General features: G+C 39.6%; 1 protein-coding gene across 1 annotated transcript; it reads right to left on the bottom strand.

Moving 5' to 3' along the window:
* Nucleotides 1-228: 228 nt before the first annotated feature.
* On the bottom strand, nucleotides 229-13,730 carry GATM (glycine amidinotransferase). Its single transcript, XM_055793672.1, has 9 exons — nucleotides 13,617-13,730; nucleotides 12,946-13,164; nucleotides 8,358-8,553; nucleotides 6,959-7,149; nucleotides 5,470-5,607; nucleotides 5,021-5,185; nucleotides 3,079-3,142; nucleotides 2,874-2,990; nucleotides 229-1,268 (listed from the first exon to the last, which is right to left on the bottom strand). The coding sequence occupies exons 1-9, from the start codon at nucleotides 13,683-13,685 to the stop codon at nucleotides 1,156-1,158; spliced, it is 1,272 nt and encodes a 423-aa protein (XP_055649647.1). The 5' UTR covers nucleotides 13,686-13,730; the 3' UTR covers nucleotides 229-1,155.
* Between the last annotated feature and the right edge of the window lie 792 nt (nucleotides 13,731-14,522).

The following is a 14,522-nucleotide window of genomic DNA, read 5'->3' as shown; positions in this document are numbered from 1 at the left end:
AGGTACTACTTTCCCCCACCAGTCATACTTCTGTGCAAAACAGAAACAGAAACATACTATACAAACAATATAGTACACGGGCTTTCTGCATTACACAAGTGCCCAATATGTTACACGTTTTACAGAAAAAAGAAGAATCCATGTGTATTTTATATTTCTGTATGTATCCTACAAACATGTACCCATCCAGACATTTCATCCTCGCCCATTTTCAGAAGGGCAACAAACTGAGAATGAAACAAAACTTTATTAGCATAAAAAGTACATATTAAGTAATCAAATTCCTTCAGAGCATCTGGCACGTTTGATACATCTTTCTGTATCTGCTACAGCTGGAGGAAGAATAGGTTGTAAGATGTCAGAGGTTTAGGGTTAGAGGAGGGTTGGTGGTAGGGTTGGGTTTCTTGGTGCCTTTTTTTAAGTTATGTAAACAATTCAGTGAAACCTATACAAGCAGAATATTACCTATCATTTGTACACTTAAAAGTTAAATAAAAACCAATTTTAGCAATACAAAAAGCAATATAAAAAAGTATTCAGATGCATGACATGCATCAGAATGAAATGTAGAAGGACATGTCAAGTAAGTGAACCTGTCTTAAAAGTTAGATCATACTGGAAATTCTCTGTAAATATCTGCATGGCTTAACACAAAACATTATCAAATTACTTGGTTCCATAAGAAATCTGTACAGTTGCATCTATTTTAACTTTGTTAAACACAATTATATTAGAACAATAAACTGATAAAAAGGAATAAGGAAAGTTTTCTCAAGTTTAACATTTCAAGCTGCCTATTTGATAGCGTAACCAGACAGAGGTAGATGTCCATTATTAGTAGCCAAGTTATTCTAGCAAGACCTTTTAGCTATCTTGCCAGGTTTTTACATTCAAAACCAATGTGAAAAGGCTTCATAGATGAAGGGCATCTTTCAAAAAGCCAGCCAGAAAACCTGTATTGCTGATGGAAGTACTTTCAATTATATTGCTGAAAGTAAAGAGTATGTAAGAATAAATCATTTATCAGACCACTGCAAGGACACTGCTGATCAAGCACTAGAGCTCATGCAGTCATTTTAACAAAAGGGAAATTAATTTGTTCATTTCCTATGCTTATTTTAGAAGCTGAACCATTGCTGCCTATCTGGCTCATAACTAGTCAAAATAAGATTGTAGGGTACCACGACGGCGGATATCACACGTCCAGCAATGGAAGCCACCTCCCAATGAATTGGCATGGCGAATATTCACTTTGATTGTAGAAATGCCTACAAGAAACATACATTGCATACTTTAAAATTAAAATATCAAAATCATGTAGTAAGCTTTGATCAGAACATTAGATAAAGCTTTATCTAATCATACGGCTAGATGAAAGGAAGTACAGGAAGTTATTTCCTACTCATTTGTTAAGAATTTATTTTCCCAAATTCTAGGCAGAGAACAAGCTAGAAACATAGCTGGCTTGTTTATTCCAGCAATACTCTCAGGAATATACAGTGCCTGGAGCACTACCAGCATTTGATGTGTTACGATGTGCCAGTAATAAAAAGGAAAAATTCAGTCTTCGGAGTATGCAAAGAATTAGCTGAAATTCTGCTACAGTATATGACCAGGGCACATTTACATAAATCTGTGTGAGCATTTATGGTTCAGACACTGAATGTGCTCTTTCCATTGCCTTTCACGGAAAGAAGCATTTGAGGTACAGAGCTCAGAGTCCCTTCTTCTCTGCAAGGGGAAAGAGGCTGTTATACTTACCACCTAGGTCAAGCTTCCTCCCACTTCTTTTCAGCTCTGAAGCTTCAGCTGTTTCTCAGTTTATACAAAGTCCAGACAGATGGACTAGGATCAGAAGACTTTTCTGTTACGAAGCTTGCTTTTTGTTTCACCATGGTACCAATCCTTCTGTGTTCACAGTTGCCGTCTACTACCTTTGGATCATTCTGTCCTTCCCATAATTTTTCTCCCTTTAAAGGAGTCTTTTGCTACTGGGGAGTATTATCTTTTACTCTACAATACAATGATCCCTCACTTCCCTTGCCTTATCACCCACCAGCCTTCTTCCTACCCTGTCAACTTTTGCGTCACCATGTACTTGTACTGCAGCAATAGTTCAGCTGGCTGTAGCACCAAGCATACTAACCACCTATGAGCCACAAGAAGATCTACATAAATCTTTCACTCCCAGCATAATGGAAGCAGTTAGATTAACTGCATGAGTTCAGATTTAAGTCTATATTATTTGTCTTTGCAGTGAGCTGTGCATAGAAGACTTTCAGATTTTATATTCAATTACAGTTCTCATGCCACTGCATACCTAAAGGAATTGCAATGTAACATGAGGTTACACCCCACAGGACTGAAATTCTCCATAAATGAGCAGAAATACCTCGGTTAAGTGGTCTTAATTTGACAGTTTAAAGTACAATGAGTCTGAAACTAGAAAAATCTGAAAGTGTTTTGGCAATGAGGTACAGCCTGCTCTACATTACTCACCAATACATGCACTTAACTTCTCCAAGACAGATTTTGACCTCCAAACTGAGCAGACAGTTTTACATTGAAAAAGCTCATTCAAAAGCTTTTTACTCATGCTAGCAGTAAATTCAATTGCTACTCATACCTTTATTTGCTGCAATAGTACGCAATTGTAGGGGACACGAGATGTAAGAAGCCCATATTCATATGTCTGAAATACTCAGAAGAGAAATCACTGAATGATTCTTACTTGCTAATCCAATTGTTTGAATACCTTTTCCAGTGCTGGCTGCTTTGAATAATTTAAGTAAAACCTCCATTCATCCTGATGTGTGTAGCTGGTGTCATGATCATTTTATTTTAAGTGTATGTTGAAATATGTTAGGGCATACCCAGATTTTCAAACATCTTCTGAATTGATGTCTCATTGGCATCCACCATCACACGTTTCTCATCCAGCATTAGGACATTCATGGAGAGCCATTTAGAAGACATCCACAGTGGGTGATCTAAACACATAAGAATGAATCCATGTTGCCCATATCAACACTCTTAAGAATACTATTGAAATCCTTAGAGAAGAAAGAGTGAATATACCATCTGGGATGAGTGGCACTGGGGGGCGAATCACAGTCCAGCCTGCTTTCTTGAAGAGCTCAATCTGAAAGAACAATATAATTAGATTCTAAACAGAGTTCTTAAAGCATCATATTATGTCCTCCAACCTATGCCATATTATCTCAGGCTATTTCAATATACATGACATCCTCTTTTCTCTGTTCACTACTCATGCCCTCATTCAAGTTCCATCTACAAACCCAGTTTTCATACAAACATTTTTTGAAAGCCTTTCTGAGCTTTGCATACCCCTAGCATTTGTTTCTACTGGTTTTATATATGCTAAGTATACTAAGATATGTTAAAGGCAAAAGGTAGCACATGCAGTTTGGATTCTGTGAAGTAAAGATGTTAGTAGCAGCACAAAAATATTAAATTCTTTATTTCTTTTTTATAATTACTTACCATATGACTGCAAAAGCCATTGATATGCATTACACTGCCATTTATAGAAACAAACCCACCAAAAATACCACATAAAATTACATTTGCATCTTGCTTCGTAAGAAACTTAATATGTAGTTTATTTAACAAAGGGAACAAAATAAAAGCATCCTAGGGAATAATTTGTGTCTTTAAGAATTACACAAATTAAAAATATAAGGAGGATAATTTGGCTAAGAGAATTGGCTCTTCAACTTTATTGTCTGAATACTCCGAAGAGCTCTTTGTTCAAGTGTTGCCACGAGGTGGAGCTCCGATCCTGAAAATTTAAAAACTTCATCTGCCTGGTTTGCCAGGATTTTAAAGAAAAGTTGCCTTTCACTCGCACCTCACACACCCCACCTCCCCACCCCCCAGCTTTTTCCGGTCATCAAGAAATGCCAGATTAGTTTTTACAAAAGAAAGCTACGTCTATCTTTTCTATCTACACAGACAGCAGTTTTCCATGAAAAAAGTCCCAGGGAGACCTCTTAGAACTAAGATTATGAAAAACAGGGGAAGGGAAAAGAGGAGGAAGAGATTATGATTGTTTTAAAAATTGTATTCTTATAATAGATATTACAAGAGGCAGTAATTCAATGGGACCATATGCATTTAAGCCACTTGCCAAGAAGAGAGTAACACTGCTTCCAAGAGCTATGCTGTGTACGTGATTCCATAATCTCTGCTGCATGCAGCTCTATCCCGCCAATCCACTATTGATCAGCTATTCCCATGTCGTTGTACAGCTGCTGAAATCATGGGGATCCTCACAAAAATCCTCAAGCACTGACAGGTAACTTGTCTAACATGAGCTCCTGCTCTCTGGAAGGCTTTCTGGTCGGATTACAGTTTAGCAATATTAGTTTTTTCTCAGAGTGGTACTAAGTTTTACATAACTGAACCACGCCTCTCCTCTTTCCTACTTTTCAAAAAGTATTTCTCATTCAGTTATTCAAAGCTGAATTCATGAGAAATTATCAGCCTCCTGCCATTGGTACTTTTAACAACACCAAAGGAAAGACTTCCAAAATAGGAATAAAAAGGAGGATTACTCATCTGCGCTGCAGAAAACCCTCAGCTTCTCCTTGGATACAATTAATATGTTGAAGTAGTGGAAGTGTTCAAAGAAGTAGTATATTCTATGTACTTGCTTTGATACTATATTGTTACAAAACAGATTACTTCTATCATATTTAAACCATGAACATCGGAAGAAACACACAACATATCTGCATAGCCTCACAAGAAAGCACTAAGAGCAGTAGCAGAAATTTGTGGGAGAACAATAGTCATTGCACTACTGAGAAAGTTCTAGAGTCAAGATACAAATACATCTATAAGTTCCTGAACAATTGAGTGCTATTTAAATCCAATAATTTAATATTATTCAAGTGTATACAAAACAGACTTGTGGATTAGCAATTATACAGCAGGGACCTAATCCAGTTGAGTCATTTTTAAACACAAAACACTTTCCCCTCTGCTATGCTCTTACCTGATGGCAGGGACGGTCTGGGTTAGAGAGCACAAGACCAGGTCCAATGATATTAAAAGTGGCATCAATGTGCATAGGGTTAGGATCCTTAAAGGATATTATATGCACTCTATAGTCAGGTGCAAGGTGTCGCCTCATCCATTCAATGCCCATGTAATTTGTAACCTGAAAACAGGACAAAGTTTCACTAGGCTAGAATATAAAATGCATCCAAGCTTAGTTTGTCTAAGGTTTTCTTTAAATATTTAAAGCCATAATAATAGAAGTCTGTGCCTTTAGCTAACCCTCTTAACTGTAAGACAGTCTCATCCTGTATCTCAGACATTAGACATTTCACGAATCGTAACTTTTCCCAACACTCTTACGTTAATCCTGTCCAGGAATTTAAGAAGACATAAATACAAGTATCAAAACTGATACCAAAACTGTTGGATGAAACCTTTGTTTACCTGGCTCCTTTGTACAAAGATATCTTTTCCCGCTCTAATGAAGTCAGCAGCATCAAAGCATGGCTCAAATTCAGTAGTTACAAATTTTCCCTGAGCAGCTAGTTTATGTCTGTCTTCAACAGAGTGGATTGGATAATCCTAGTTATAGAAAAAGGAATAACAACTTTAAGTTGGAGATGGTAAGGGAAAGTTTTCAAACTATTTGCTACTGAAGAGTACTTTGAAACTAAGAAAAAATGTTTATATTGATAGCTGGGTGTTCCTGGGAGGTGGTTTGGTTTACTTGTTACTAGAATAAAAAAAGAAAGTATAAATGTGGAAGCCCAAGTAACAGGTTTTAAGTACATTCAAGGATAGGTGATGAGATAAGAGACAATGGTTATACCAAGAAGCTAATTGCTCTTCAGAGCCACCGTCTTTATAATAATTCTAGCTTCTGGATCAAAAGTATTCATTATCACTGGAGTTTAACTATCAGTCTAACCAATCACTGCACAGTGACAGAAATACTGGTATGCAAACTATTTTTAACAAAGGTGGACTCCCTACTTTTTCCACATTTTAGAATGGAACAGTACTTCAAACTAGAAGGTAGATCTTCAGGAATTTAAATAAATTTTAGAATGAAACAATGCAATTAAGAACAAATGAGGTATGAAACCCACAAAAAACCCTACTGGTTAAGTAGTTTCTATGCTTTAAAACAGGGTCTGAAAGTTTTCTAATACCAACAGATTATTCTAAGGTAATTTTGTTTAACAAAGACTTGTTTGCATTGTTGATAAGATGTCACTGTTCCCAGAAAGTTATAATCATTCCACAACCAGTTTTACTGCACTTATCGTAGAGGCTCTTACCAAGGTCCTAACACATTTGGGGGCCTATAGGAAACTACCAGATTTGTCAGAGTCAACATTACAAGTGAAAAAAAAAATTAAGAAAATACTCACTTAAATATTTGGAAGGCAAATACTCACAGTTTAGATCCTCCACTATTTTTCATGTAACATTCAGAAGATTACATTTAACTTTCATGTAATCATCATGCAAAACAAGAATTAAGAGGGGTTTTTCTGTGACAAAATAATATGTTCTTTCCCACTTTCCTGATACACTCTGGACATATGGACCTCAGACACATGGATATTGTCAGGGAATTTTAATTATTTAAAGTAATATTTGTGATGTCTTTCTAGCATTCCTTCCTCTTCAGTAATGCTAACTTAAAGCCAGTAAATAAAAAAATTCAAAGCAGACTTGAATTCAATAGACACAACATCCTGTTTCTTATCCCCTAATTACACATACTCAGTTTCAGCTGGAAAGGCTAGAGAATAATTGCATACATTAGAAAACCCACACATTTCCAGAGCTGTTTTGTGTCTTTTCCCCCTGCCCCAATTTTGGGAAACCTAGATATCAGCTTGAAACTATCAAAAAAATTCTGTATAACCAGAACTGAAATTCTGAAGCAAAATGAGAACAATACCTGATCATAAAGTTCATCTGCCATTGTGGGTTTGGGGGCAGTTGTCCACTTAGCACCACAGTTGAAATAATCTTTTATTATTTTCCTATATGCTCTGTACTCAAAGAACCGAGCACGCCAAGCCATAGGCGCTTCAATAATTTCATTTCCCACGACCAACAGGATGTCTCTTGGCATGGCAGCATACATACCTGAAAGGAAAAAGGCTATTAACCTATGAGAAAAATACTCTTTTCTCTAGCTTACTCAGTTTTCACCCTCCTTTTTACCATTACTTCTACCCAAAAGAATGGCAAAAAGAATCTTTAGCAAAGTCAGGAAACCAGCACACAATTTGAGGTACTTCCATTCTTCACTAAGTTTTTAGTAACATTTTTTGTTAAAAATACATGCAACTTTTGCTACAAAGCTTCTTCACTTGTAACAAGTTCGCAGCTAGATGAAAGCCATCCACAAACTACAAGCCACCACTTCATAATTTGGTTGATGGAAATTAGACAAATGCTTAGGAATTACTCAATTATTACACAATAAAAGGTGGAGAGCAAGTTTTCCAAGCAGACCTCATTTCTTTATATGCCATCCTTTTAAAAAGTAGCAGCACAGAAGAGGAATTTGATGGAACACAGAAGTAGTGCAGGAAGTAGTCCCACTAGACTTTTCATTAACATTATCTGTTCCCTAATGAGCTTGAATTCCACTAGAACAACTTAAGAACACATTTGACATGAAAGGAGGTCAGAGACTATGCTTGACGCAAAGCTCAGTGTGAGCCAGTGTGCTCTCACTACAAATAACCAAAGCCACGTAGCGCTATACAAAGAGGGATGTAGCCATTAGGTAGAGAAACATTCAGATTTCCTTGACGCTAGTGAAGATCCTCCTGGAAAACTGTTTTCCATTTTGGTGTCCATTGTTTAAGATGGATCCTTTGTTGAAGGGCTATCAAGATAGTCAGGGGGGCCTTACAGCACATGACCTGGGAGAAGAAGTGGAGGTACCTCAGCTTATTTCATGTGGCAAGTAAGCGCCAAAGTAGTAACAGCTTACAGCTACTTTCAGGGCCATTAGACATGACAGATGAACACTTCTTGGTAGTGGCAGTGACAGCACAGCAAGGGAATCTGTCAACAGGTGCTGCTGTGGGAAGTTCAGGTTAGGTATTAGGAAAATGTCTTTCATTAGGATATCCACACAGCACTGAAACAGGTCAGCAAATCAGGTGGCACAGTCTCCATTCCTGGATATTTTCCATGTCATAGCTACACAGAGCCATCACTGACCTCATCTAGCACTAGTAACAATCCTGCTCCAAGCAAGAAGGCAGACTAGATGATATCCAAAATGTCTCAGACAAGAGCTAAACAGGCAAGGCCTTCAACAACGGAAGAACATTTACCTGTAGACTCAAAGTCAGGTGTTTTATACTTCACAGACCAGTCAATTGGATCAGGCCTCTTGACAATTACACCTTCTCTTTTCAAAATATTGCACATTTCTTCAATTTCAGCAATAGCTTTTTTTAAATGGCCTTTGGGGAAGCTCTGGCCTCCAAATTTCTGGTAAAATCCCCAATACTTTTCATATGTGTTGGCCTAAAACAAAAGGACAGGTAGGTGACAAAGAATAAGCATCAGTTATTTTGGTAGAGTGAAATAGATGAACATTAAAAATTGTGTCTCATGCAAGGTTTCTTGTTCTCCTTTCATTGACTTGCCATTGTTTTGTACGTGTGATGGCCCTAACATGTCATAGTGTGCTTTATATTTGATTCCTACAATATTTGTATAGTTGCTAAAAATTGTCAATGTCCTGCTGATTCTTCTAAAATAAAGAGGCAGGAGAGAAGGGAGGGGGAAAAGGAAGGGAAAAGCATCAATGCTGCAGATAAATGCTCAATTATTCCTGCTTGAGAATCCCTATCCTGGTAGCACTCTGCTGTCTTTATTTTTCGCCTTTACTACTTCTATTTATACACACCATTGGCAACGCTTCACTCAGATGTTTTATGATGTGCATGTGCTCAGTCATTAAACTTATATAAGCGCAGGTGTTAAGACTAACTGTGAATGGCTGCTGTCTTCACAAACACTTCCATACAGTAACGAAGTTAAGTTTCAGCTGTATGTGCCAAGCAGGCTCATTGAACTAGCAGATAGCTTCAGCACTGCTAATAGACTGTACATGTGGCATGATTCCCAAGAAAAAAAAAAAAAAGTCCTCTGAGGAACAGCAGGAAAAAAGGGAAAGCCATTCTGAATGGGGAGAAGAAAGCACACATTTAATTCCCACTTGCAAGTTTAGTTTGACTTTTGGATGGGATTTTCAGGGTATTTCATTTCTTCATAGTTTTGGATATACATGGATCAGTAGCTTATATTACTTGTTTCTACTGATGGAAATACAATTATAAATGTAATAAATATCTCCAGAAGTCTCTTTCCCTTTTTAGCCATAGCTCTACAAAAAGTCTCATTATTTATCCAATTACAGATGAAACCCAAGAGACTACATTACATTTAAGTTGGTATTTAGTGACTAGTATTGCCAAGCATCTATGAAAGATTTGGTCCTTATTACACTAGACCTGTACAAATCCACACCAAACGCTACAAAGCCTGCTATTTAATAAGGCTGGCAGATATGCTTTTAAATGAAAACAGCCTTAGGCTCATCCCCAAAACACATACATCCGTAGTCACCTTGTTAAAACCTCACTTTGGTCACAGTGGTGACATCAGGAATTGTAAAGCCATCCCAAGGACATGTAATACACCTTGTTGGCTAGAAGAGGCCATACTTCAGATACAGCAGCAGTCTAGGAAATGTCAGAGATACTACATTCAACTGTCAATGTTGATGTAAAGCAAGTACAACACTTACAGACCTAAATCCTCCGCTCCTGAAATCCTGTGATGTCTTCTCAAATTAAAAACTAATTCAAAAGAATGTCCTAGTTAAGTTAATAATGTCATGGCTAAGAAAATCCAGACACAAATGATGCTGCTTCAGTTCAGTGTATCTTTGGAAGTACTTCATTCAGATTTATAAGCTGGGAAACCAGCAGTTTTGATGGGTCTCTGCTAATACTAACATGACAGAGGAACAAATACATACGGAGCCCTTCCACAACAGCGGAAGGGATGAGAAACAGGTGAACAAGTGGTCAGGCCTTCCTTCTACCAGAGTCCTGCTCATTCAGGCAGCATGAGTGACAGCAATGGGATGCAGGGAGAATCTGCCCTTCCACACACAAGGTTATCTCCTGACTGTTATAATTTGTGATGTGTTTTTTTAAAGCCTGTCAGGTCCAGAGCCTCAGTTTTTCCTTATACAACTAAAATTCGCTAGTTTTAAACTGCAGGTTTTATAACCAATATAACCAGTGATCTCCATTCATACTTAGCAGAAGGCACGTGATGCACATCAACACTAGTATTGCTATTACAGGGACAGTAACTGGGAGTTCTGGCTATCGTATTTCACTGGAGCAACACACACATAGATGCCTTACCTTTCAGCCACAGAGATTTTGCAGAACAGCTGAATCTATTAATAAATTTCAGTATTGGCAAGGTAGGCTTTGGACTACTGTTTGGGTTTCTCAGCAATGCCCCCAGACAAAATTACTGTTGCAGTTTCTACAACAAAATTTAAGACAAAAGCAGAGAAAACTAGAAGAAACCACATCTCAGCTGGCATGCTCTATTACTATTCTGTTCGGACCTCATTTGGTTAGTTATGGCTTAATGGGCAGCAGAACCAGGCTAGCCATCTAGCATAGAATCATAGAATAATTTAGGTTGGAAAAGACATTTAAGATCATTAAGTCCAACCATTAACCCAGCACAGCCAAGTCCACAACTAAACCTTGTCTCTAGAGTGCCGCATCTACACATCTTTTAAATATCTCCAGGAATAGTGACTCAAATACATCCCTGGGCAGCTTGCTCCTATGCTTGGCCAACCTTTCAGTGAAGAAATTTTCCCTAATAACCAATTGAAACCTTCCCTGGCACATCTTGAGGCCGTTTCCTCTTGTCCTGTCGCTTGTTACTTGAGAGAAGAGACTGACCCCCACCTTGCTATGACCCCCTTGCAGGCAGCTGTAGGGAGCGATAAGGTCCCCTCTTGAGCCTCCTTTTCTCCAGGCTAAACAGCCCCAGGTCCCTCAGCTGTTCCTCATAAGACTTGTGCTCCAGCCCCTTCCCCACCTCTGTTGCCCATCTGTGGACACGCTCCAGCATTTCAATGTCCATCTGGCAGTGAGGAGCCCAAAACTGAACACAGTATTTGAGGTGCAGCCTCACCAGTGCCAAGTACAGGGGGACAACCACTTCCCTAGTCCTGCTGGCCACACTATTCCTGATACAAGTCAGAATGCTGTTGGCCTTCTCGGCCACCTGGGCACACTGCTGGCTCATATTCAGCTGGCTGTAGACCAACACCTCCAGGTCCTTTTCTGTCAGGCAGCTGGTCACATTTCAGCCAGTTAGACATTTGATAGAGTATTTTTTTCTGACACTAAAGCTACCCTTTAGCCATTACTTGAGAACAGAATTTTGCCTCATCTAATGTTACAATGTAAAAAAGTTAGACATGCTTTTTTATTCTTTCTGTATACTCACTATGGCAGTTTTAAGTACATAAATGCACATACATACACTTGTATGCTAGAAATGCCTGTCCTCATTTGCTTCTTTTTCTGAATCTGCTAGAATACCTTTGGAGTGTCTGAAACAGGATTCCAGAGGTTGGTAACTGAGCTTCAGCTTTCAAGGACTAAATTCCAGCCATAATGAAATCAGTGGTAAAGTTTTCATTGTGCTCACTGGGTCATGATACCAGCTCAAATGTCCCAGTGTAAGTCAGATGATTACTCTTCTATCTGAGAATCAGAACTACCAAGCTGCAGTAACTCATTCACACTCCTCCAACCACTTATGTTTCCACCCAGAATCATAGCCCAGATTCTAAAGAAAAACATAAAAACATGAGAAGGCTAAGGGAAGAGAAGTTTTCTTCACAAGTACATCCCAAACTTCCTCTAAACCACCATTTCTAGCACTTTAAACGTATTTTCAGTATCTTTGTTTGCCATTCCTTCAATGTCACATCAGAAGAATTCCCTTTCTCTTTTTAACTGAGGTCTTCTAGTCAACTTTGTCAACATACCCTTTAAAATTTTACTGAGGTCTCCTCAGCAGCAGTATGCCAGCTCATTTTGCTGCAATAGATACAGATTAGGTACTGCCTTGGAGCTAGCAACATGCTGTACCACTGGAAGAAAACAATTCAGGATCATCCCCACAAATGCAGGTAACAACATATACTTAGCAACTTTAAAGTCCAGGTAAAGTACACAATAAAAATCTGGACCAAGCCCACTGTTTGAGTGTTCCTGTTCTAAAAAACAACATTTCAAAGAACAAATAAATGTGGATTTATTTAGGTTGCTTTTGTAGTTTCAGGCATAGAAAAAGCCTGAAGAACAGAGGTGTATATATTTCCATATAATACATACTGCAGCACGTAAAAGCTGCAGGGAGCTATTTAAACAGAATAGTCCTGCTAGTCTACAGCTGTAGGACTCAATCTTTCTCAGCTTAAGTAGAAAGCTACACTTTTTCCTCAAGTGGTAACCTACTCGGATTTGAGCCCAACTAAACTTACATCAGTCCTATCAACTATCTCAAAAGCTTGAGTGTGTACTTTGATAGCATCAGGGCTATATAACTAGAGGAGATTGCACATTAGAGATTCTCTCCACTACTGAATTCTGTTAGAACAGCTAATTCAGTTGAAACCAGAAAGAAAAAGCACATCTGCCACCAACATGACTATGCCGTAAAGTTTCACAGAGGAGCTACTTTGAAAGAAGAATCCTCAAGAGTAAACACCACACCTCGTGTGCTGCAAAGCTTAAGTAAACCGCATATATAAAACCCGCATTATTTCCTATTAAGGTTGCTTTTTTTATTGTTTACCTTAACCTCCACAGAAAAAGGTGGGACACAAGCATTTTCAGCTCTTCCCACAATGACCTCTTCCAGTGGGTCCCATTCATTGTATGAGCAGACAGGACAGTCCTTAGGCACAGGGCTAGTAGCCTTGTTGTCAGCAGCAGCACAGGCGTTCTGGGAGGCTGTAGCTGCCTGGGTGCTCTGGAAAGATCGCTGCACCCATCCTGTAAAGACTCTTCCAAGCTTAAAATAAAAATAAGAATGAAATTTATGTTTCCCTTACAAAAGGAAAAACGCAACGATTCAGTCCACCAGTACCTTACATGTAATCCCAAAGCAATGTACCTTATTTGGAGCATTAAACGAAAGACAGTGTTTGTTACAGCCATTCTAATTTATTCACAGTCAACTAGATGCTTAAAGGACAAACTGCTTTTTAAAATACATGTGGTTTAGAAGGGTAATGGCATAGGAGCACAGCACTCACGCTGAACTCTGCTGCTGAGCTGGGAGGATGCATGGGTGAGCCCGAGCCCAGGAAGCCTGCAGCTGTCCCGCAGCTGTCCCGTGCCCGCTCCCCACCGTTCGGAGCACTCCGCACTCGCCAGCAGGCAGGGGCCGCACAGGACCCCCTCCCACGGAGCATCCTCAAGCCCAGCACCCCGCACTCAGCGCCGGATCTGCGCGGTACCAACCCGCGAGCCGATGAAATGCGCCGCCTCGGCTCCGCGGCTCCCCCCGCGCAAGCACCGCACTCGCAGCATCCCTGCTGGCAGGACAGCACCGCTCCGCACCGCTCCGCGCCCGCACCGCCGCCTTTGTAACAGCCCGCCACGCCCCGGGCCGCCCACCGGCCCCGTCGGGGCGGTGACCCGGCCGCGGGCGGCGGCGGCTGCTGCTGGGTGGCGGGGGGCCCCGGAGGATGAAAGAGCAGCTGGAGCCGCCGAGCCCCAGCCCCAGGGAGGCGCAGCCCGCCTGGATGAGGCAATCGCCACAGCCGACGGACGGCTTCTTTCAACATACCTGGACTGCATTGCCACAGATGGCTCTGCAGCAGCAACTCCACTTCGAAGATTTCCAGTCGGGTTTAAAACCCCTCTCTACAAAGTGTATTTAAGCGAATCATTCTGTTATTTTCAGTCATCAGATATGTGTATTCTTCATTAAACCTATAGTAGACAAAAAAAAAAGTTACCAAAATTTCCAACAATTTATATGTTAAGAATTCATATTTTCAGACTACAACCTAAAGATGTTGTGATTCACCTAAAAATTTTTCATTATTTAATTACTGAGGGAGTGTTTCAAGAATATCCCAAACAATTTCAAACCCTGGCTTCTCAAAATGCAGTGGTATGATGAAAAGTGACCTTAAAATGAAACACAAAACGGTAGACCTATACTTATTTTCCCCTGCAAAATTTCTCCATGATAAAATTAACAAATTATCTTCAAAAATACTTCTATCTCAACAGCACTGCAGTCCTCAAGAAATATGTTTGCTACCAGCTCTACATGTATTTAGCATATCTCCCTTAGCCTGATAAATTATTCTGCATTTTCTCAACTTTGCAGACAAGTTCACTTTTAAATCATCTGAT

The sequence above is a fragment of the Falco peregrinus genome, chromosome 1, assembly GCF_023634155.1.
Source record: "Falco peregrinus isolate bFalPer1 chromosome 1, bFalPer1.pri, whole genome shotgun sequence".
Lineage (NCBI taxonomy): Eukaryota > Metazoa > Chordata > Aves > Falconiformes > Falconidae > Falco > Falco peregrinus.
This window is presented reverse-complemented; position numbering and strand designations above follow the sequence as displayed.

Bases quoted from the DNA above. Each gene is read 5' to 3' on its own strand.
- GATM (XM_055793672.1), bottom strand. From the start codon at position 13,685: ATGCTGCGAGTGCGGTGCTTGCGCGGGGGGAGCCGCGGAGCCGAGGCG. The intron at 5,186-5,469 runs GTAAACAAAGGT...TCCTGTTTTCAG, and splicing joins TCTTTGTACAAAGGAGCCAG to GTTACAAATTACATGGGCAT. The intron at 2,991-3,078 runs GTATATTCACTC...TTATGTGTTTAG, and splicing joins AGTGCCACTCATCCCAGATG to ATCACCCACTGTGGATGTCT.